This window comes from Sminthopsis crassicaudata, chromosome 2, assembly GCF_048593235.1.
Source record: "Sminthopsis crassicaudata isolate SCR6 chromosome 2, ASM4859323v1, whole genome shotgun sequence".
NCBI lineage: Eukaryota > Metazoa > Chordata > Mammalia > Dasyuromorphia > Dasyuridae > Sminthopsis > Sminthopsis crassicaudata.
Window position 1 is genome coordinate 332251771 of NC_133618.1, and position 23628 is coordinate 332275398.

Consider the following 23628-nt stretch of genomic DNA (forward strand, 5'->3'; position numbering starts at 1 on the left):
TCTAAAATGAAGATGTCAAACATGTGGTCCACAGAACTCTCTGTGAACTGAACCATATTTTAATATTTAACAAAATAAACAAAACCTCAATAAAATAGAGAAAATATTACATTTTAAATCTGAGTTCATATGTAGCCTGCAAGAATCCTTTTATACCAATTAATGGTCTCCATATATGTTTGAGTTTGACATTACTGTTCTAGGTGAACTTTAAGGTATCCAGCTTTACATCTGTGATCTTATCCTTATATTAAAAATGCGTAATCTGCATTTTCTATATAGTAGGAATTTCTATCATTAAAAAAAAATAAATCTTTTACATGTCTGTGTTACAATTGTTGATGCTGTGTAATATATAGCTGGAGTGTAAGGGGTAAGTTAGTGTTAGTTTGAATATGAGAAGGGGAAAAATATCACTTAATTTCCAGAGGCCTTTTCTTTTTTCTTCTGACTCTTATGAGCATGCTTTTTTGTCTTTCTTAAATGAAAACGTCAGAGACATACTCATATTGGGTGGTATAAGTAAAAAAAAAAACATTATTTCTAAAAAATCATCTTTGAAGTTTATGTTGCTAGTGTAATTTATGTTGTACTGCGTGTTGATTAGATGCAAGTCTTTCATAAGTTCAAACCAGGTAAAATGTGGAGGAGTTTCTCATAAAATCTGTAGTTCTCCTTTCACCTAAGTCAAGAAAACCCTAGAAAAATTGGCATTTTATTTGTTTTGCTTTCCCAAGGGTCTTCAGCTTCCTGTAACTACTCATTCTAACAAGTTGTTGAATATAAGACAGATTTTATCATACTTTCCAAAAATACAAAACAAGTTTGTGCCTGAGTACTTTAACCATCAGAAACCCTCCTCTCTTTTGAGAGACACCCTCTCCCTCTTTTGGTGGGTCTTTTCCCCCCATGACTAAATATGGTGTCAGCAAAGGGTCATAGATTAAAACAGGTCCAGCCCCTTCATTTTGCAGATCTCGACACTTAGACCCAGAGAGGTTTGATGACTTGTTCAAAATTAACACAGGTAGTAAAGATGGCAAAACCTAGTACTCAAACCCATCTTCTCTGAGATGGGTCCAAAATTCACAATTCTTTCTACTACACCAAATTCTCTAAGGTCTGGGCTATACTCCACAACAAAGACAAGGTCTACAAGTTTTCTCCTTTCCTTTGTCGTTTGCCTTGTTATTCTCTGAAGCACAGTTTTCTAGCCTCGTTGATCTCTTCACTACTATCTAGGACAAAATTCACAGATTCCAACCTCCCCATTGTATCCCCTTCACCATTGTCAATTCAGCACCAGCTCCTTGAGTCATGTTGCTCCCTCTGAGACTATATGGATGCACAGGAGTATCTTTAGATCCAAGCACAGTTCATTGTGTCAATATCTTTTTCATGGTTTCCATCCCCATTTATGCCATCTAATCACCAAAGATTTGGTAAGCTTTTACTGTGTGCCGGACACTGGTCTAAGTTCTGGGGATACAAAGAAAGGCAAAAACGCAAAGGAACATTTGTAAAAGTGGGAAACTGCATCAGTTAGGTAAATAGATATGTAGACAGTAGAGAGAAGGTAGCATTGTGGGGGGAGGCTCAGGTTTGTAGGAAGACAAGAAGGCCTTCTGTGGGTAATATTTGTTTTATATCTTGAAAGAATCTAGAGATGTCAGGAAGCAGGAGATGAGAAAGGATTTCAGTCACGAAGAACAACCACTGTCAAAGCATAGAGATGGGAGATAGAGTGTTTTGTGTAAGGAACTAGTGTGTAAGTAAGAATCCAAAACCAAATGGCTTTGTGCTCCAGGAATGAATAGAAAGGAAGGGCTTGCCCAAAAAAGACAGAAAGCTTACCTGTAAGCTTCTTTTAGTTGTCGTGCAGTTACTTCAGTCATGTTCAATTCTCTGTGAGAACACTGGGTTTTTCTTGGAAAGAGTACTTTCCAAGAAAAAGAGTACTGGAGTGGTACATTTCCTTTACCAGTTCATTTTACAGATGAGGAACTGAGGCAAACAGGATTATGTGACTTGCCCAGAGTCACACAGCTGGGAAAGTCTGAGGCCAGATTTGAACTCAAAAAGATAAGCTCTTCCTGATTTTTAGACCTAGTACCCTAATTAGCTGCCCCTTAAGCCTCTTACCCTATTTTATTTCTTGAAATTCTTTCTGACTTTAAGAGTGTATGTGTGTGTGTGCGCGTGCATGCACGTATACACACGTTTCATTCTCAACTTAATAAATACCAAATAAAATGGGCTTTCCAGGAAAAGCTACAAGAATAGTAAATACATTTTTGCCTCATTTTCCCAAAGTAAGGCTAGCATCATTGTCTCCTTAGAGTACCATTGAGGGGTTGGAGTGTCTCTTTCCCAATACCATCGACTTGCGCCTCCATTCTGGTGTGGTCCTTCCCAAACCCCCTACTGTTCTCTGCTAACGACTCACATTCCAGTTTCATTTAACCAGTTACCATAAGTTACCATTTATATTTGCTTGTAAGCTATATCAAGAATATAAGTGCAAACATTTCCCTTCAACACCTCAGTGATTCACTCTCCATTATTCCACTTTGGTTTCTAGGGTAGAGTGGGATCAGGCTTAATGCAATTTCTAAAATTCATTAAAAACTTAATGAGTCCCAAAGGCAGAGTTCCATCTCTGCAGGATGGGTTCTTGTCTCAGATAGCAATGACTTGAGCCCCAAAAGTTTCTGCTGTTTGTTCCTCAGGACATCTATTTTGCTGGCTGAAAAAACAAATGTAGACTCCATTCCTTTACTGCTAGTCCTCAGATGGTTAAGTCTCCTGTGCTTTGGAAGCTTAAAAGGTTGTAGTCATTTCCAGTCTTGTTGACCTGAGATAAAAGAACCAATGTCCCATATCTGCCTTAAAGGGGGAGGGTTTATGTCCTCTTCCTTTACAACATAATTCCTTGCTGGGATGCCATCAGTCTAGAAGAAGTTACATGATGAAGTTGAAACCAAGTTGACTGATGTTTTTTAAATGTCTGTCTCCTTTCTACTTTCAACTGTGTAGCTGGAGCGCCTCAGAGAGACCCCTCATCACTACTTGGTTGGTAGACCAGAACAAGTAACTATCTTCTCAAGATCCAGATCTCTCCAAGGTGCTTCCATCACATATCATCATGACCATCCCCAGAAGCAGACTTCTCTGCATCTTTCATGTGGGGAATTGCTTACAGGCATTCTACAAACACTCATAAAAACTGTACTCTTTGACCAGTCCCTATCACATATGACAATACAATTCTCTGTTGAGTAGTAGTTAATTTCTAAGTATGTGACAAATTCAATATAAAAATTCAATCTATAACTTTGCTAATTTGCTTGTTGTTTGTCTCAGTGTTTTTGTATACAATTTAAGATGATTTAAGTGCCTCAAAGTCAGTACATTAAATTGGACCCACATATAGAGTCATAGTAGAGCTTTTCCTTTTTCATATTTCTCTAGCTACTCATAGTGGGTAAATAACAGGATAGGTGTGAAAAGCTGGGAAACCATGCCTTTATTATTAGGTACTATTTGAAGGTTCATCTATTAATGAAAATATTTTTGCGTCTCTTCTTCTACATTGGGATAACAACTATGCAGTAGACTGTTTCCTGAATCAAGGACAGATGTTTGCTGTAATAATAAGACTTCTTAGGTGTGAATGTGACAATAGGTAGCAATACCCCATAGTCTCATTGAAAAAAATGTAATAAATATCAGTCACCATAAGGTGTTTAGTGTATTTATGTAATTAGAAACTCTTAATTCCATTTATGAATTTTACCAAGATTTCTCATCTGCTATCCTTGAGTTAGATTTCTGTTGTTACCTTCTTTTTATAGGTCAATAATGACAGATCTGTACTACCTCAGTCAAGCAGATGGAGCAGGTGATTGGCGAGAAAAAGAAGCCAAAGATCTGACAGAGCTAGTCCAGAGGAGAATAACATATCTTCAGGTAAGGTTAGGTTAAGCAGTAAGCTTGAATTAAGAGAAAGAATAACATTGTTAAAAGAGGTTGTTTAAGGAAACATTTTAGGTCAGAAAATCATAAGAACAGGAATAATTGTTGATGAATGAATGAAATGAATTAATTAATGAAGTTCTAATGATACCGATATAAAAACAAAACATTCCCTGCCCTCAAGGAACTTATATCCTAATAAGAAGAGCCAACATATGTAGTGGGATTGGTTTATGATATTTTTCTTAATCAAATGTCTGATTCCAATTATGTTGGCGTTCTAACAAAATAGACTAATAACTAAAAAGAATAACTGGATTAAATTTGTACTGATAAGCTCCCTTCCCTCTCCTTTTGGACACCTTTGTATACTGCTATAGACAGCATAGTTTTTATCCTAGGCAGTGATCTTTGTTTACTTTCTAAGATTGGGGAATGTTAAAATAAAATGATACTCTCATGTATATGTCAGGACACAAATTTTCCTACAGTAAAACTAGGAAAGATAGAAAGTCAAGTTTTTAAGGAGACTATTAAGAACCATACTGATCTTGACATATAGTTTTATTCTCTTTTTCTCATGGCCATTCATCAGAAGTGTCTCTAGAATGAGAAATACTTCACCTCCTGTAGGGTAGAGGTAATTATCTCTTATCAACGAGATATTCATTCAATGAACTCTATCTAAACAGCTGGTAGTGCAGAACCTCATCCTCATTTAAAATAGAAAATAGCTCTGTTTTCTGAGCATTTTCCATTTCTACTCTGTTCATTAAATTTTATCCCATAAAACTGTTATCTTTAAGCTATGATCTGGTCACAGTCTAATCCCCACCCCTCACCCCCCACTGTAACATGTGCTTACCACCTGCTTCAGTTAGTTTCTATGTTTTTTCCTCGGGATTTTAAGTGGCCAAATGTTCTTAACTCAAGTGCTAATTCTTGCATATGATTGCTGATGATTATTGTTTCATATTAGAGAATCTCATTTATAAATTCCTTTGAGGATTTAAATCTAGAAGTTAAAAGAAAACCTTTTAAATTGCTCTAGTGAATTTGACCTTATATTATTTTCTTCACTTTTAATTTGTCTTATCAACGACCTTCCACAAATCCTCATTTTATTCAGTTTTCAGTGTGAATCATTTTTGTGTTTTGAGAAAGATTTTTCTACAAAGAAAACTTTTATGATGAGAACCTTTTTGGTTCTAAATAAGAGTTCTTTTCTAGTTTTTTAAGAGGACAGAAATCTTACAGAAAAAGCTTCTCTAGAAAAATATTTTACCTTCAATTATTTTATATGTTCATGGCCTGTTTTCCCTACTGGAGTTTACAGATTTCTTGGGAATGGAAAACAGTTCCATAATTTAAAATGCAATTGTAGTCATTAGGATAAAAATATTCAAGATTAAAGATTTTATTCCTAGATAAAAAGGTGACAGTTATATTTTATTGTTCTGGGACATGCTGAGTCAGTAAACATTTTTTAAGCACCTAATTTGTACTAGGTACTGTGCTAAGCCCTAGGATTACAAAAAGAAGAAAAAGAACTGCTTCTGAGGAGCTTACAATTTTATGAGCCAGATAACAAGTAACCAAATCTATACAAGTTAACAAAGCCATTGATTGGTTGGATATGTAATTTATTTTATGATCAAGTAGAAGGAAGTTGAAATGATATTTCTCACTTACAGTTTCTTAATATAACTTTGTATGTTCTTAATATAACTTTGTATGAAGTTTGGTTTGGGGCTAACATTCCATTATTCTTCTTTCACAAACTGTGGTCTAGCCAAAGTGAACTCCAAATTATCTTGTGATCTTGGCCTTATTATTACTTTTTGCCTCCATGGATTTGTACAATCCCCTTTTCTCATATTTGAGATGCAGATCTCCATCTCTACTTATTCAAGGCCTGCCTCAAGCATTAGATATTTGGTAAATTCTTCTATAGTCCCCTTAATTATTAGCATTCTTTCCCTCCTTTATTCCCTTTCTATATATTGTATATGTAAATTCCCCAAGTAGAAAATAGGTCCTTTGTGGGTAAGGACTATTTCATTGTACTTCTCCTGGACACAGGACAGTACCTCAAACTCCATTTTCCATCTTGAGAGAGAGAGAGAGAGAGAGAGAGAGAGAGAGAGAGAGAGAGAGAGAGAGAGAGAGAGAGAGGTTTTCTATCTCTTTGTTGGTCTATTATTTGCTTCTGTTTGATAAGCATTTGGGGAAAAAAAAAAGGATAAGCATTTATTTCTATAGCACCTAGAATGTGCCAAGCACTTTCCACAAATATCTTATTTGATCCTCACAAACACAAAAACTCTGTGAAATAGTTGACATTATTATTTCCATTTCTCAGTTAAGGGGAACCAAGACAAATAGAGGTTAAATACCTTGCTTAAGGTCACACACTGTCTCTGGACAGATTTGAACTCATATCTTCCTGATTCTCTGCCAACCTTCTATCTGCTGTGCAATCACCACCCTCCACTACTCCCCTTTCCCTTGCATCAGATAAGAGAATACATAAAATACCTTTCTTTTCAAAAGATAAAAAAGCTGTAGAGCAGGTAATTGAACAATTAGAGTCAGGATTTGTTGAATGGTTAGATTCAAAAGATGAATCATTAATGATTTAAGGTCACCTTAGCAGATGGTCTTCAGTACAGTGTCTCAGAGATCTTGCCTGGTTCTGTGCTGTTTTAAATTTTTTATCAGTGTCTGTGATAAAGGCGTAGATGGGATGCTCATAATATTTGCATATATCACAGATGCAAAGGATTGCTAATAACTCTGGAAGATAGAAACAGAATCCAAAAGGATCTTTAAAGATTGAAGCATTGAGCTGAATCTAATAAGATAAAATTCAGTGAGGATAAATGGAAAGTCTCGCACTTCATTTCAAGAAAATTAACTTCATAAGTACAGGATTGGGGGTCATAGTTAGACAATAATTTGTCTGAGCTTTAGTGAACTGCAAGCTCCAGTGTAAGTATGCAGCAACATTCAAAAATGCAGATGTGAACTTGGGCAGAATTAAACATGGATAGACATCAGGAATAGGAAAACGATAGTGCCAGTGTCCCCAGCTCTTGTCAGACCTCATCTGGTGGATTCTGTTCATTTGGTAGCACCCTGGTTGAAGCAAGACATTGATGAGCTTTGGGGCAACCAGAATGGTGGTAAGGGCCTTGTATTCATGTCAGATGGTATGATCACTTGAGGGAACTGGAGATGTTCAAGCTGGAGAAGAGAAGATTCAGTGTAGTCTAAAGATATTTCAAAGTTTGTCATGTGAAAGAGAGATTAGACTTAACTGGTTTGGCCATAGAGGTGAGAACCAGGAAGTTACAAAGAGATCCATTTAGTCTCGTTGTCAGGAGATCTTTGCTTCTGTGAATTGAGATAAATTGCTCTTAAGTGAAATATCCTTGCAAATTTGAGATTTACACAATTTAGATTATGAAACAGAGACCAACAATAACATTTAAAGACAAGTATCAGGACACCAGACAATGGAATTGTAAAAGGACAAGCAATAATACTAAATACTAATACTAAAAGACAAGGGAAGTATCAGAGATATCTCACATAACAGAAATCATATTAATTATGTTAAGTGTGAGTCCTGATTCTTTTCCTCAGTAAGTTATATTTGAGCAATACTATTTGTGGCCAGATCTTATTAGCTCTATCCAAAAGTTCAAACCATTTTTTTTTTCTTTGTGTAAAATCAGTTAACTTCTTTAAAAATTTTTAGTGATATCTTTTGTTTTTTTATATCACTTTCATTTTCAAAATGATCCTTTTTCTGTGCCTTTCTCTTGTAGCACAGAATGGAGAAAAAAAGAGAGATAAATTCAACAAAATTAACTAACATATAACCAGTGTGTGCAGTATTCTGCACTTGCAAATCAGAAGCAGTCACCACCATTCTTTAGTATATCTATTTCCATCTGGATGATGACAACCCAATTTTTAAAAAAATTATCTTTTTTTTTAAAATTAAAGCTTTTTATTTACAAAAACATATGCATGGGTAATTTTTCAACATTGATCCTTACAAAAAACTTTCTATTCCATATTTTTACCTCCTTCCCCCCACTCCCTCCCCTATATAGCAGGTAGTCTAATACATGTTAAATATGTTAAAATATATGTCAAATGCAATATATATATATATATATATATATATATATATATATATAGAGAGAGAGAGAGAGAGAGAGAGAGAGAGAGAGAGAGAGACAGACAGACAGACAGACATTTATACACTTATCTTGCTGCACAAGAAAAATCAGATTAAGAAGGGGAAAAAAAAAAAAAACCCTGAGAAAGAAAACAAAATGCAAGCAAACAATAACAGAAAGAGTGAAAATGCTATGTTGTAAACCACACTCAGTTTCCACAGTTCTCTCTCTGGATTGTCTCTCTTCATCATTGAACAATTGGAACTGGCAACCCAATTTTGTTAACAAGAAAAAGTGTTTTCTGAAATTCCAAAATCTAAACACAATCCTTATTACCTATATACTACAATGAGGTAGAAAAAAGCAGGACTAATTCTGAGAGAAAGTTTTGGGGAAAATTTGTTTAGATATTGGAGTGGCTCTTAGCATAGTCTGAGTAGTTTTAATATTTTTACCAAAATATATTACTTTCACTCATTTCTTATAAGAGTTAAAAATAATTTTTTGAAAATGAGAAATTGAAGCCAACAAACTAGCATTAGGAAAAAAAATTCACTCCCCTATCCTGGTTAATAATGTCCCTTCCTCATTAAAGCCACATGCATAATGTGGAACCTTTACTTCTGCCTACCATTTAATATAATCAAATATAAATTATATATTTCCTTTCCTAACCTTCTTTGTTGGCACAGTGTGTTGGAAAACAAGTCATTTCCCTTCTGAAAATCTGTTTCTAATTTCTAGTCTTTCTTCCCCATGGCTCAGACACCTGTTTCAGCAAATGATGCTGATACGCTTGACTTCCCATATTGTGCATTTATCAGGAGGAACCCAAGTTGGCTCAGTTGGAGATATTTTACCATATTGCCTCAGCAAAATCTACTTGGTCATTGTCAAAATATAAGCTGATGCTTAATATTCAGTAAAGAAAACATAATCACACTGTGAGAAATAAGAAGGCCTGGATTGATTTGTATGATGGGGAGATGGGTAACCCAGAAACACTTTTTTCATAAGCATTGCAGGAGTTTCTCAGAAATTAAAAAATATGGGCTCATTCCCGTCTTGTTTTTATGTGTTTCTACACTGGTTCATCTTCATTCACCTTTCCAATTTTCAGGTAAAAAGACAAAATTGGTTAAAATCTAGCTTCTTTTCACAGGATAAGACGTTTGTCCCAGAAGAATTTGCATCTGTAGACTTTCAGAATGTTTCAAAAAAGGAAAAAATGTAAACATACGCATTGGAATTAAAAAATTCAGAATTTTCTTTTTGTCTTCTATACTTACTACCTGACTAGGTTGTAGTATCTCATTGGGTTTCATTTTTTTATGTAGAAAAATAATATTCCTAGATTTATAGACATATTTTCTGGATGGATGAGGGAATTTTGACAGTGTGCTTAGAAATGCTTTGAAAAGTATATTGGAAATATGAAGAAGTAATTTGCTTTTAAGCATGGAATAATAAAGAACAACATACTAAGGGTACATGTCTTTAATAATATCCCAAATCTTCTTGGCATATTTTTGCCATCTAAATGGCCTATTTACATCACTTTTAAATAATTCAAACTTTTCCACAGTTTATTTTAGATGATTATTTAGGAATTCAGGGTAGATGATCAATAAGATTTCTAATTTTGTCAGATTTTCACTACTAAAGATAATTTTTCCTTTCATAGTTCATCATTGTCATTAAAAAAGTATATTCAATTCAAAAATCATTAAGTTTGAAAAATGAAGGAGTTGAAATATTATGGCCTCTGAGGTCTCTTCCAGTGCTAGTTCTAATGCTGAGGGAGATGCAAAGTTTAAAGAGGGGAAGTAAAGATCTTGCCCTTATGGAACTATATATGAGAAAATCACTTAAACATGTATAATTTAAATAATATGCAGTATATTAAAAGCAAATAACACACTTTATATGGCTTGAATGGAAGTGAAAGCCATTTCATATTTAGGGAAATCAAGGAAGACTTTGTCTAAGAGGAATAATTTGAATTGAGCTTTAAAGAAGGGTTTGAAATTAAACAGGTTAAAAAAAGTGAAGGGATAATCTTCTAGATGTTGGGAACAACTGTTTTTGGTTCTTCTTTTCTTGTTCTCTGTTCATACCATATGTTAACTGTGTATATCCCCTTCCACTCTGTTCTGAACCTCCATCTCTAGGTCTATATTCTGTCAATGATTTCACCAGCCCTCATGGGTTTCCTTAATATCTCAGCACAGGTGATTCCCAGATCTCTATGTCTATCCTTAATCTCTTTGTTGAGCTCCTGTCTTGCATTACTAATTCGCTATGTGGACACCCCTCCATTCTTCCCAACCTCTCAGTCATTCACGGTCACCTTGTTTTCAACCTTGACTCCTTATTCTCATCTACTTGAAATATCCATTCTAGTGGCAGATTTTATTTCTATCTTTACAGAATTTCTCATATACATCTCCTATTCTTCCTTTTTTTTTTTTTTTGGTGGGGCAATTGGGGTTAACACAGCTGGGAAATATTAAGTGTCTGAGGTCGAATTTGAACTCAGATCCTCCTGACTTCAGAGTTGGTGTTCTATCCATTGGGCCACCTAGCTGCCCCATCTCCTACTCTTTAGTCACACAACCACTACAGGTATATTTCAGGCTCTTTATCACTTCTCACTATTAAAATAGGCTCTTAATTAGTCTCAGGTTTCTTATTATTCTAATAATTCCAGTAGCTCTCAATCACCTAGAGAATAAAATATGAAGTCCTTTGTCACTTAAAACTTTTGGCCCCTTTTAGGCTTTCTAATATTCTTGTATTTTACTTTTCTTCTTGCATTCTATGATCCTACTTGCCATTACTCAGACAGGATTCTCTTTCTTCTGTGATCCATGCCTCTTCAATGGCTGTTTGAAATTCTCTCCCCTTCCTATTGCTCATGAGCTTCTTGAAAACTCAAGTCTCTAATAGATTTTCCTGTTCCACACAGATGCTAAAGTTACCTTCTACTTACTTAGTATATGTTTTGTCATCAACCTGACAGTCAATGTGGCTTTAGAAAGGCCCAAGGAATAATTGATAAAGTGTTTGCTGCCTAGCAACTCTAAGAGAATTGCCTGGAGCAGAACAGAGGCAGTACATATTTGCTGATCTGACCAAGGCCTTTGATATTGTCAGTCATAAGGACTTATAGAAGATCCTGACAAAATTTGGTTGCCCAGAGAAGTTCACTATTGTATGCAACTTTCACAGTGGCCTGCTTGCATAAGTGCTGGCAGTGGGCGATGTTCTTGTACTTTCCCAGTCACTAATGGGAATAAAACAGGGCTGTATACTTGCTTCTATGATTTTTAGCATGATACTTTCAGCAGTGTTGTTGGATGCCTTTAATGAGAACAAAAATGGCATCAAGGACAAAAAAAAAAAAGCACAAAGTTGTGATGTTTGATGTAGATTACGCGACTTGAAAAAATTACAAGTCAAGACTAAAGTGGAAGAAGAGTTAGCACATGACTTTTTATTCACAAGTGATTTTACACTCAATGCAGCCTCTGAGGTTCAGATGCAACATAGTATGAATTTTGTATTAATTTTGGGCTGACAATATCAAAACAAAAGTTCTTCATCATCCAACAGCATACCAGTCATACAGAGAACCATCAATTACAACAAATGAAGAAATTTTGAATGCTATGGATAAGTTCACTTATCATTGCAGTATACTTTTCAGTTATGTGTACATCAAAAGTGAGGTTAACACATATATTGCCAGAGCTCACTCAATTTTTGGGAGGCTTTGAAAAAAAGTGTGGGAGAGAAGATATTAGGGCGCCTACTAAAGTGAAGGTCTACAGAACCATTGTGCTTGAACTCATTGTTATATGCTATTAAAAACTGGACAGGATACCAGTGCCATGCTAAGAAATTTGAGTTTCTTCCATCTGAATTGTCTTAGGAAGATTTTGAAGATCACTTGAAAAGATAAAGTACTGGACACTGAGATCCTTTCTTAAGCTGATCTGCCAAGGACTCAAAACTCTACTGCAGAAAGTACAACTTGAATGGGCTGGCTACATTGTTCCTATGCCAAATGTACATTTGCCTAAAAGACTATTTTATAAAGAACTCACGAGGCAAATGTTCACATGGAGGTCACAAAAAACCACACGACACTCTTAAGATTTTTCGAAGAATTTTGGAATTGATTGTGAGACATAGGAAACACTGGCACAATACCACCCAGCATTCCATGCTCATTAAAGAAGACCTTGTCTTTTTTGAGCAAAGCAGAATTGCAGTACTTTGAAAGAAATATGTGATTTGCAAATTTACAGCTATCTCTACTCCAGAAGTTGATATATCTTAGTTGTGCCTGACCTGTGATAGACAGCCACAGTTTGATATACTGAACCTTGACCTGACATAATGATGTCATTTTGGTCTTTTTTTGAGCTCAAAGGACAACCAGCCATGTATTTTGTATAACCTTATTGGTTATATAAAGGTGTCCCAAAAGTCTTAGTGAAGCTTTATGTTATTAAATCTGTGCTAAGCTCTGAGGAAACAAATACAAAGTAAGATAGCCCTTGCCCTCAGGACATGTAACTGAGTGCTGAACAGGAAGTAATATTTTTGTCTATGGAAGTCACAAGGTAATAAATGGGACAGAAAGGCAGTCATGTTACTTGAGTTTTCCAGAAGCAATGGTAGTATTGATTCCCAGAATAAGAGGGCTAGAATGTGAGAAAATGGTTGTGGTGAAAGCAGGGTCCAATCTAGAGTCAGCACCAGTCCGACTAGCCTGGCCTCGGGGCTGGAATTTTGGAATTCTTTGGTGAGCTCTAAGATCCCTTCTATCTCTCTCTGTTGCAAGCTAATGTTTAGATCTTTATCAAAAAATTTGGACACAGATGAGGTAGTACTGTACATATAGTGTTTGAAAGAATTTTCACTTTGATTTGAGGACAGAATTCTAAGTGTTATTGACCCTTACTTTAGGATAGGGAGCTTTTAAAGGAAAAAAAAATGTGGAATCCAGGTAAATAAATCAGTTGACTTTGTCTTCTTGTCAAAGGGGTCACAGGATCGGATCTGTCTCTAATCTTGCCTTACAGGAAGGACATGCAGATCTCTAGCACGCATTATTTTCACACTCCTTGAGTTTTCACTCTCTGCTTCAGCTGTTTGACTCCATTTCTCTATTTTAGTCATTGTGCTGCTAATAGAAATAGTGAAGTAAGAACACTGAACAAAGTCTAGGGGGGAAATAGAATAAATTGATATTTGGATTGTTGAACTTGAGGCCATATTGGTACATTCAGCCCTAAAAAAAGATTAGAGGACCACTAAATTTTAGAGTTCAAGGGGATCTTGGTGACTGAGTCCATTTTTGTATATGGATGGATGAATGAGTGAAAAGATATCTACTCCTCTCTAAGTTTACTATGTGTCAAGTACTGTAGAATAACATTAGGAATCCAAATAATAAAAGCTAGATTTTAAGCCTATTCTTTCAAGGAATTTAATTGAATCTAATTCAATTAATTCAAGGAATCTAATTGAAAAAGACAATACTTAAAAGTAAGTTCAGCTGTTAGACAAATGAAAAGTCCTAGAGTACAGAGTGAGGCAGATGTCAACCCTCAGGCTTCTGTAGGTCATATCAGAATCAGGGAACTGCAGGGTAAATGAAAAGGCACACTAATCTTCTATCTCAAAAGAAGGAATAGAGATTGTTTATTTAGATCTCATCCAAATCCTGTGATTTGAACAATCAATCAGTGAAGGGGAGAGGAAAGAAAGGATGGAGAATATACATAGTATCCCAAAAGTCTTAGTGCATTTTGCAGCTTTTAGGACTAGAAGACTACATTTTAGACTTTTGGGATATTGTATTATGAAATCATTCAGCCTCTCAGAACCTCAGTTTACTTTCCTCTAAAATGAGGAGAGTGACAACTTTAATACTTCGCTCACAGGATGATTAGGAGGCTTGCATGTGAAAAGTGGGGAGTACTTGAAGTGGAATTTAATGCTTATTGACCAGTAGTAAGAATAGTTTTTAGGATGGAGGAGAATATAGAAAAAGCAGGAACATTTCCAAAGTAACTATTTGACTGCTCTCAAACATTTGAATCACTGAAAGCTAGCTTAGGTCCACATAATACTTGGGCAGAAGGGTTAGTCACATCTTAAACTGGATTTGGATTCCAAAAGCAATAAATAATACTAGCATTCAGTAGGATACAGTTGCTCATTATATTTCTACTTGATAAATGAGGACTATGCATTTCCCAAGATTCCTTTCAATTAATTTTTTTTTTAAATCATGTTTGAGGATTAAAAAAAACAAAAGGGATTTGATTCAGGTCTTCTAAACTCTTAAGTCTAGTACTCCCTTTTGCTTTGCCATGCTGCCTGTCTGTTATCACTAGCAATCAAAGAATAATAGAATTCCAGAAGTAGAATTTTCCTATCAGGAAGGGTGAACCTTATTTTCAAGAAGAAAAAATTGAAAAAGACCAAAGATAATAATATGACCATAAACAATCATTTGAAATAGTCATATAATGTTCTAATCATGTACTGTAAAAACTTTTAGCACAGTTTTACTGTATCTTTAATGAGACTAAAACTAATATGTTGGCTATAATAAGCATCTGTAAAATATTTAATTAATAATTTTTCTAGGTGCCTTAGATCTTTTTAGGTAAGAGGAATAATTTAGATTGCTTGTAGCTAATCAAAAGCAGTCCAGAAAAATTTGAATTCTTGGTTTCTTCATAAATTCCTTTAGAGTAGACAGATGGATTCAGAATAATTTAGTGAATATTAAAATTTATAATAAGATGGGACATTGACAATTTAGAACAATCTAGAGTTGGGATTTTATTTCCTTTCAAAAATATCCATTGTGGCAGGTTGAAAAGGTTCAGTCTTTTGAACATAATTAAAGAAGAGCAATTAAATAAAAGGACACAAAAAAAGATTAGGTAACCTGATTTCTAATTGGAGGAAAGATTAGGACTTGACAAGTTGGGAGGGATAAAATGAATAGGTATAGGAGAGGAGTCCCTTTTTCCTCTCCTCTCCCCCCAGGTGATTGTAAACAGTCAAAAAGAAAATGAAAACAGTGACTTATCAACACAGGAACAGTTTTCAGATAAGATCTATGGATTGATAGAGATTTACCATTGTAAGAAAACTCCTTACATCAATTTTTGAAACTGATTAGATTTCTAGTCAACTTAACCAAAGTCCTTAATTTAAGGTCTCTAAACAGCAGGCTGAGGTGGTCTAGCCTCCCAGCCCTACAGAAATAGACTCAAACAATATAACAGGCTTTTCTCCTAATAGTTTTCTCATAAGACAGAATTTAGACTAGATCCATAAATGAATCGAAGAGGAACTGAACTAGCTCTAAAGTTTATGTATAAAATGGAGTCAGTGTAGTTCACTCTACAATTAACCACTTGCTGTCCTAATCCCTTCAGTTTCCCCACTATGGTAATAGCTAAACATTTCAAGGCTCAGAGAAAATAAAAAATTAATTGTTTTAGGGAAGTGTGTGTGTGTGTGTGTGTGTGTGTGTGTGTGTGTGTGTGTGTGTGTGTGTGTGTCCACATACACATTTCTATACACACACACACACACACACACACACACACACATATATATATATATATATATATATATATATATATATATATATATATATATATGTATTTTTATATTAACCTTTTGTCTTTTGGGTTTGGGGCCAGAATTTGTATCTTTTACCTCATCAATATCCAGGATAACCTTGAAGGGGGGGGGGGGGGGGGAATAAATAAATAAATAAATATATATATATATATATATATATATATATATATATATATATATATAATGACAACATTGAGATTTGTGAAAGGGATAAATACATTGTTGTGTCTTACCGATTTAGATGGTATGAAATTTTCTGAATTTATTGGATATAAGCAGATGTCAGCTGATAGTCATCTTCGTTTCCTCACTTGCATGTCCTTACATGGGGTTTTTCTTGTAAATAGGAGTAAGTCGGTAAAGGCAACAAGAGTTATTCATTTGATGGAGCAGTGAGAAAGACTGCAATGAAAGATGCAATGTTTACATCTCAAAAAAGTGAGATCTCCAAATTTTTGAGGTGATTTCTTCTTGAATATCATCATTTGGAATATATGATATAGAATACTAACAGAGAATGTGCAGATTCAAATATCTTCTCTGGCACATTATTATCATTGGGAAAGTCACAAACTTCAATGTCCGTAGGGAATTTTATAAAACTATAAATTAATGTTATGTATACACATATGTATACGAATATAAACAAATATACATACACGCACACACATGTGCAGTTATTTCATTCATCTGCATAAAATAGTCCCCCAAACTTTAAATATAAAATAATAGGCTAAAAATGTTCCTTCAAGCATTTTCTATCTCAACCCTTTCAGAAAGATGAGAAGAGAGACAATAAACTAAGATACTATATGGGAGAACAATCTACAACTTTTTATTTTACAAAAACAAAAATTATCAATAAAATTTATTAAAAATAAAATTAAAACCATACAGGGGAAGTGTGAATCCTGTGCCATTGTTGTCATCCTATTTTTTGAAGATGCTTTTCCTAAGTCTTTAAAATACTATATTTCAAATTTTATTTATTTATTTTTGAGTTTAATACTCAAAACATATGCAAGGATAATTTGACATTGCCCCTTGCATAGCCTTGTGTTTCGGATTTTCTCCTCCTTTACCCTATCTCCTCTCCTACATGGAAAGCAATCCAATATATATTAAACATGTTAAAATATATGTTAAATTATATATATATATATATATATATATATATATATATATATATATATATATATATATATATAAAAACATATTTATACAATTCTCTTGCTGCACAAGAAAAATCAGATCAAAAAAAGAAAATAGAATGCAAGCGAACAACAAAAAGAGTGAGAATGTTATGTTGTGATCCACATTCACTTCCCAAACTCTATCACAAGATCATTGAAAATGTCCTGAATAATCTTATTGTTGAAGAGAGCCATGTGCATCAGCATTGATCAAGACTATAGTCTTATTGCAGTGTATAATAATCTCCTGGTTCTATTCATTTCACTTAGCATCAGTTCATGAAAGTCTCTCCAGACCTCTCTGAAATCATCCTGTTAGTCATTTCTTACCGAACAATAATATTCCATAACAATCATATACTGTAACTTGTTCAGCCATTCTCCAACTGATGGGAATCCATTCAGTTTCCAGTTTTTTGCCATTATAAAAAGAGCTGCCACAAACATTTTTGCACATGTCTGTCCCTTTCCCTCCTTTAAGATCTCTTTGGGATATAGGCCCAATAAAAACACTGCTGGATAATTTTTTGTATATAGTTCCAAATTGCTCTCCAGAATGGTTGGATCTGTTCACAGTTCCACCAACAATGTATTAGTGTCTCAGTTTTCCCACATCCCCTCCAACATTCATTCTTTTTTCCTGAGGCTGGGATTAAGTGACTTACCCAGGGTCACACAGCTAGGAAGTGTTAAGTGTCTGAGACCAGATTTGAACTCGGGTCTTTTCCTTAGCCAATCTGAGAGGTATATAGTGGTATTTCAGAGTTGTATTAATTTGCATTTTTCTGATAGTGACTTAGAGCACCTTCTCATACAATTAGAAATAGTTTTAATTTCTTCCTCTGAAAATTGTTTATTCATATCCTTTGACCATTTATCAATTGGAGAATGACTCAATTTTATAAGAATTCAAGTCAATTCTCTATATATTTTAGAAATGAGGTCTTTATCAGAGCTCTTAAGTATAAAATGATTCCCCAATTTATTGCTTCCCTTCTGATCTTATCTACATGAGTTTTGTTTATGCAAAAACTTTTAACTTAACATAATCAAAATTATCTAAGTGGTATTCGATTATGAATTTCAGTTCTTTGGACACAAATTCTTTTTCCACAAATCTGAGAGGTAAACTATCCTATGTTCTTCTAATTTGCTTATAATATCACTCTTTTTTTTTTTTTTTTTTTTTCCCCCTAAGGCTGGGATTAAGTGACTTACCCAGGGTCACACAGCTAGGAAGTGTTAAGTGTCTGAGACCAGATTTGAACTCGGGTCCTCCTGAATTCAAGGCTGGTGCTCTATCCACTGCGCCACCTAGCTGTCCCAATATCACTCTTTATGTCTAAATCATGAACCCATTTAGATCTTACCTTGGTATGTGGAGTCAAGCCCTAATTTCTTCCATAATAGTTTCCAGTTTTCCCAGCAATTTTTGTCACATAGTGAGTTCTTATCTCCAAAGTTGGGGTCTTTGGGTTTGTCAAACACTAGATTGCTATAGTTATTTGGAAAGGGCTGAAACTCTTGAGTTAATGCACTGAGGTTGGACAACCGAGCACTTAAGGCTAATTACTGATTGGACAATACTCTATGAGAATATGCTTGGGAAATGGCCCTTCCCACTATTCTAGGCTGGCCCAATCATTTGGTGTATACACAGAATTGTAGGAGGGTACTAGGAAGTGGAGAGTAAGACTAGCCAGAATCACTTCTGGGCAGAAGATGAAGAAGAGAGGTTGTGGAGATTCTGCCTCCATCCAATTCACTCCTACTCCTAAAGACCAAGGACTTTTGCTTATCCTGACTCTGGCTGATTCTAAGGTATCCAGGGTGCTAATGCAGTCCTCACCATTATTGACTATTTTGTCCTGTGATCCTAACCTATTCTGGTGATTGACTATTCTGTTTCTCAGCCAATACCAAATGGTTTTGATTTCCATTGCTTTATAATGTAGTTTTAAGTCTGGCACAGCTAGGCTACCCCTTCATTAGCATTTTTTTTTTTTAATTCCCTTGAAATTCTTGACCTTTTGTCCTTCCAGGTGAAATTTCTTATTTTTTTTCTAGATCTGTAAAATACTTTCTTGGGAGTTTGGTTATGGCACTGAATAAGAAGATTAATTTAGGGAAGTATTGCCATGTTTATTATATTTGCTCGGTCTACCCATGAGCACTTGCTATTTTTCCAACTGATTAGATCTGACTTTATTTGTGTGGGAAGTGATTTGTAGTCATGTTCATATAGTTCCTGACTTTTACTTGGTCAGATAGAGTCCCAAATATTTTATACTATTGACAGTTATTTTAAATGTAATTTCTTTTTGTATCTCTTCCTGCTGGACCTTGTTGGTAATATATAAAAATACTGATGATTTTTGTGGATTTATTTTGTATCCTGCAACTTGCTAAAGTTGTGAATTGTTTCTAATAATTTTTTGTTGATTCTCTAGGGTTCTATAAGTATACCATCATATTATTTGCAAAGAGTGATAATTTGGTTTCCTCATGACCTACCCTAATTCCTTTAATCTCTTTTTCTTATTGCCAAAGCTAACATTTCTAATACAATATTGAATAGACATGGTGATAGTGGACAGCTTTGTTTTACTCCTGATCTTATTGGAAATGGTTCTAGTTTGCCTCCATTACATATGCTTGCTGATGTTTTTTAAATAAATGCTACTGGTCATTTTAAGGAAAAGTCCATTTATTCTTATAAATGGACTCTAGTGTTTTAATAGGAATGGGTGTTGGATTTTATCAAATGCTTTTTCTGTATCTGTTGAGATAATCATATGATTTCTATTAGTTTTGTTACTGATATAGTCAATTATGCTAATAGTTTTCTTAATATTGAACCAGACCTACATTCCTGGTATAAATCCTACTTGGTCATAGTATATTATCCTGGGAATGACTTTCTGTAATCTTGTTGCTAATATTTTATTTAAGATTTTTGCATCAATATTCATTAGGGAAATTGGTCTAAATTTTCTTAGTCTTTTACCCTAACTGGTTTAACTATCAGCACCATATCTGTATTGTAAAATTAATAATGGTAAGACTTCTTTCCTTATTTTTTCAAATAATTTATATAGTATTGGAATTAATTGTTCTTTGAATGTTTGTTAGAATTCACATGTAAATCCATCTGACCCTGGAGATCTTTTCTTAGGGAGTTGATTAATAGCTTGTTCTATTTCTTTTTCTAAAATAGGACTATTTAAATAATTTATTTCTTCTTTTGTTAACCTGGTCAATCTATATTTTTTTTGTAGATGTTCCTCTGTTTCATTTAGATTATCAAATTTATGGACATATAGTTGGGCAAAATAACTCCTAATTATTGCTCTAATTTCCTCTTCATTTTTGAGACTAACAATTTGATTTTCTTCTTTCCTTTTTTGAGTCAAATTAAGTAAAGGTTTATTTTTTCATAAAACCAACTCTTAGTTTTATTTATTAATTCAACAATTTTCTTATTTTCAGTTTTATTAATCTCCCCTTTTATTTTCAGAATTTCAAATTTGGTATTTAATTGAGGGTTTTTAATTTGTTCTTTTTCTAGCTTTTTTAGTTGCAAGCCCAATTTATTGGTCTTCTTTTTCTCTATTTTATGCAAGTAAGCCTCTAGAGATATAAAATTTCCCCTTATTACAGCTTTGGCTGCATCTCACAAATTTTGGTATATTGTCTAATTGTCATTCTCGTGGATGAAATTATAGATTGTGTCTATGATTTGCGGTTTCACCCATTTATTCTTAGGATGAGATTATTTAGTTTCTAATTTCTTTTTTGGTCTATTTTTCCACGGCCCTCTATTGAATAATTTTTATTGTATTGTGATCTGAAAAAATGCATTTATTATTTCTGCCTTTCTGCATTTGATTTTGAAGTTTTTATGCCCTAATACATGGTCAATTTTTGTATAGGTCCCATGAACCATTGAGAAAAAAAATGTACTACTTTCTGTCTCCATTCAATTTTTTCTAATGATCTACCATACCTAACTTTTCTAACATTTTCTAACATTTACCTTCTTAATTTCTTTCTTATTTATTTTGTGGTTTAATTTATCTAGTTCTGAGAGAGCAAGGTTGAGATCTCCCACTAGTATCGTATTGCTGTTTGTTTCTTGCATCTCTTTCAACTTCTCCTCTAGGAATTTGGATGTACCAGTTGGTGTAATTATGTTTAGTATTGATATTGCTTCATTATCTGTAGTACCCTTTAGTAAGATATAGTTTCCTTCCTTATCTCTTTTAATTAGATCTATCTTTGCTTTTATTTAATCTGAGATCAAGTACTCCTGCTTTTTTTATTTCACTTGTGAGCATAATAGATTCATTCTGCTCCAGCCCTTTACCTTCGCTTTGTATGTATCACTGTGCTTTAAATGTGTTTCTTTTAAACAGCATATTGTAGGATTCTGGCTTTTAATCCAGTCTGCTATCAGCTTCCATTTTATAGGAGAATTCATTCCATTAACATTCACAGTTAAAATAACTAATTCTATATTTCCTGCTACCTTATTTACCCTAAGTTATGCTTTTCTCTTTCCTTTCCTCCTTCCCTCGTCTCCCATATTTTTCTTTTGATGACCATCTCCCTCAAACAGAACTACCCCTTTACAGCCTCTTACCCTTTTTTATATCTGCCCCTTAATTCTTTTGTTTTCCCTTCTATTAGTCATTCCTTTCCCTTTTCTACTTTCCATTCCCACTTCCCTATAAGGTGGGACAAGTTTCTCTGTGAAACCAAATATGTCTAATATTCTTTGAGATTCATACAATGCTCACCTCCCTCCCTTCTTTCCCTCAATTATAATAGGTTTTCTTTGCCTCTTTGTGAGATGTAATTTCCCTTATTTGGCCTCCTTTTTTCCTCTGTTTCCAGTATGATCCCCTTTCTAGCTCTAGTTTCTTTTTCATATTATCATAATAAAATCAAATTATACCTGCACTCTCCAAGTATACCCATAACAAAAAATATAATTCTCAAGAGTTCTTTCTTTTTTACCTTTTTATGCTTCTCTTGAGTTCTGTGTTTGGAGGTCAAATTTTTTGTTCAGTTCTGGTCTTTTCATTAGAAATAAGTGAAATTCACCTATATCATTGAATGTCCATCTTCTTTCCTGAAAGATAATACTCATTTTAGTTGGATAGCTTATTCTTCGATGTAATCCAAGTTCCTTTACTTTTCAGAATAACAGATTCCAGGCCCTTTGATCCCTTAAGGTAGTAGCAGCTAGATCTTGGGTAATCCTAATTGTGGCTCCTCGGCATTTTAAATTGTTTCTTTCTGACTGCTTGCAATATCTTTTCCTTGGTGTGATAGATCTGAAAATTTTTTGCACAATATTCCTCAGGGATTTAATTTTGGGGGTCTCTTTCAGAAGGGGGGATTGGTGAATTCTTTCAATGGGTATCTTCTGATTCTAAGATTTCAGGGCAGTTTTTCCCTTATGATTTCCTGTAAAATAATGTCTAAGGTTGTTTTTTTTTTTTTTTTTTTTTTTAATCATGGATTTTCTGGAAGTCCAACAATCCTTAGATTATCTCTTCTAGATCTATTTTCCAGGCCAATTGTTTTTCCTATTAAGTATTTCATATTTTCTTCTATTTTTTTCTTTTTTTGTTGTTTTTGTTTGATTCTTGAAGTACTTTTGAGTCATTCACTTCCATTTGTTCAATTCTGATTTTTAGTATATTATTTTCTTAAGTTACCTTTTTTAGCTCCTTTTGTTTTTGGCCAATTGGGTTGTTTTGTTCATTGCATATTTTTTCTATTTCACAAATTTTGTTTTTCAGTGAATTGGTCTTTTTCATATCTATTTTTTTAAGGCATTATAGGCTTTTTCTAATCTTTCTTACAATGATCTCATTTCCTTTCCCCATTTTTCTTCTCTCTTTTGAGATTCTTTATGCAGTCTTCCAAGGAAAGCCTTGTGAAAAAAAAAGGGAATCAAGCTCATGTCTCTCTTTGGGGCTTCTTCTGGAATTGCTTTGCCTTTAGGAATCTCGGAATTTGAGGTCTCCCTCCTCCTCCTCCTCCTCCTCCTCCTCCTCCTCCTCCTCCTCCTCCTCCTCCTCCTCCTCCTCCTCCTCCTCCTCCTCCTCCTCCTTCTCCTTCTTCTCCTTCTTCTCCTTCTTCTCCCTCTCTCCTCTCTCCTCTCTCCTCTCTCCTCTCTCCTCTCTCCTCTCTCTCTCTCTCATCTGTTCAATGCAAAGGAGCGACAGCTGCTTTAGGTTGCTCTGGGGGAGTTCTGTTGATTGATTTACAATGCACGGTAATGACGTCTAGGTCCAGAGTTCTTCCTGGCCTCAGTGGTTTACAATTTGCCTTTTGTAGCAAATCACCTGTTTGCAACTAGGACAGAGTGGCCTAAGAGGCTCACAGAAGATTCCCAGGTGGGTGGAAGCTACAATGCCCTCACTCTCTGCTCCAGCTTCTTGCCTCTTCTCCCTATGCTGCTGTCTGTGCTCCACAGACTATCCCCTTGCCTGTTTGAAAACAGAACTGTTTTGAAGTTCTTCCAAGATATATTTTTCTAGAAATATGTTGTACTCCAAATATTTGTGGGC

General features: G+C 34.6%; 1 protein-coding gene across 4 annotated transcripts in view; it reads left to right on the forward strand.

Moving 5' to 3' along the window:
• Positions 1 to 23628, forward strand: part of FUT8 (fucosyltransferase 8) — a 442206-nt gene that overhangs the window by 308761 nt on the left and 109817 nt on the right. For all 4 annotated transcript variants that reach the window (XM_074290407.1, XM_074290405.1, XM_074290406.1 and 1 more), the window contains one exon: positions 3855 to 3969. In XM_074290407.1, coding sequence (XP_074146508.1) covers positions 3855 to 3969 — 115 coding nt within the window. The remainder of the gene's footprint in view (positions 1 to 3854; positions 3970 to 23628) is intronic.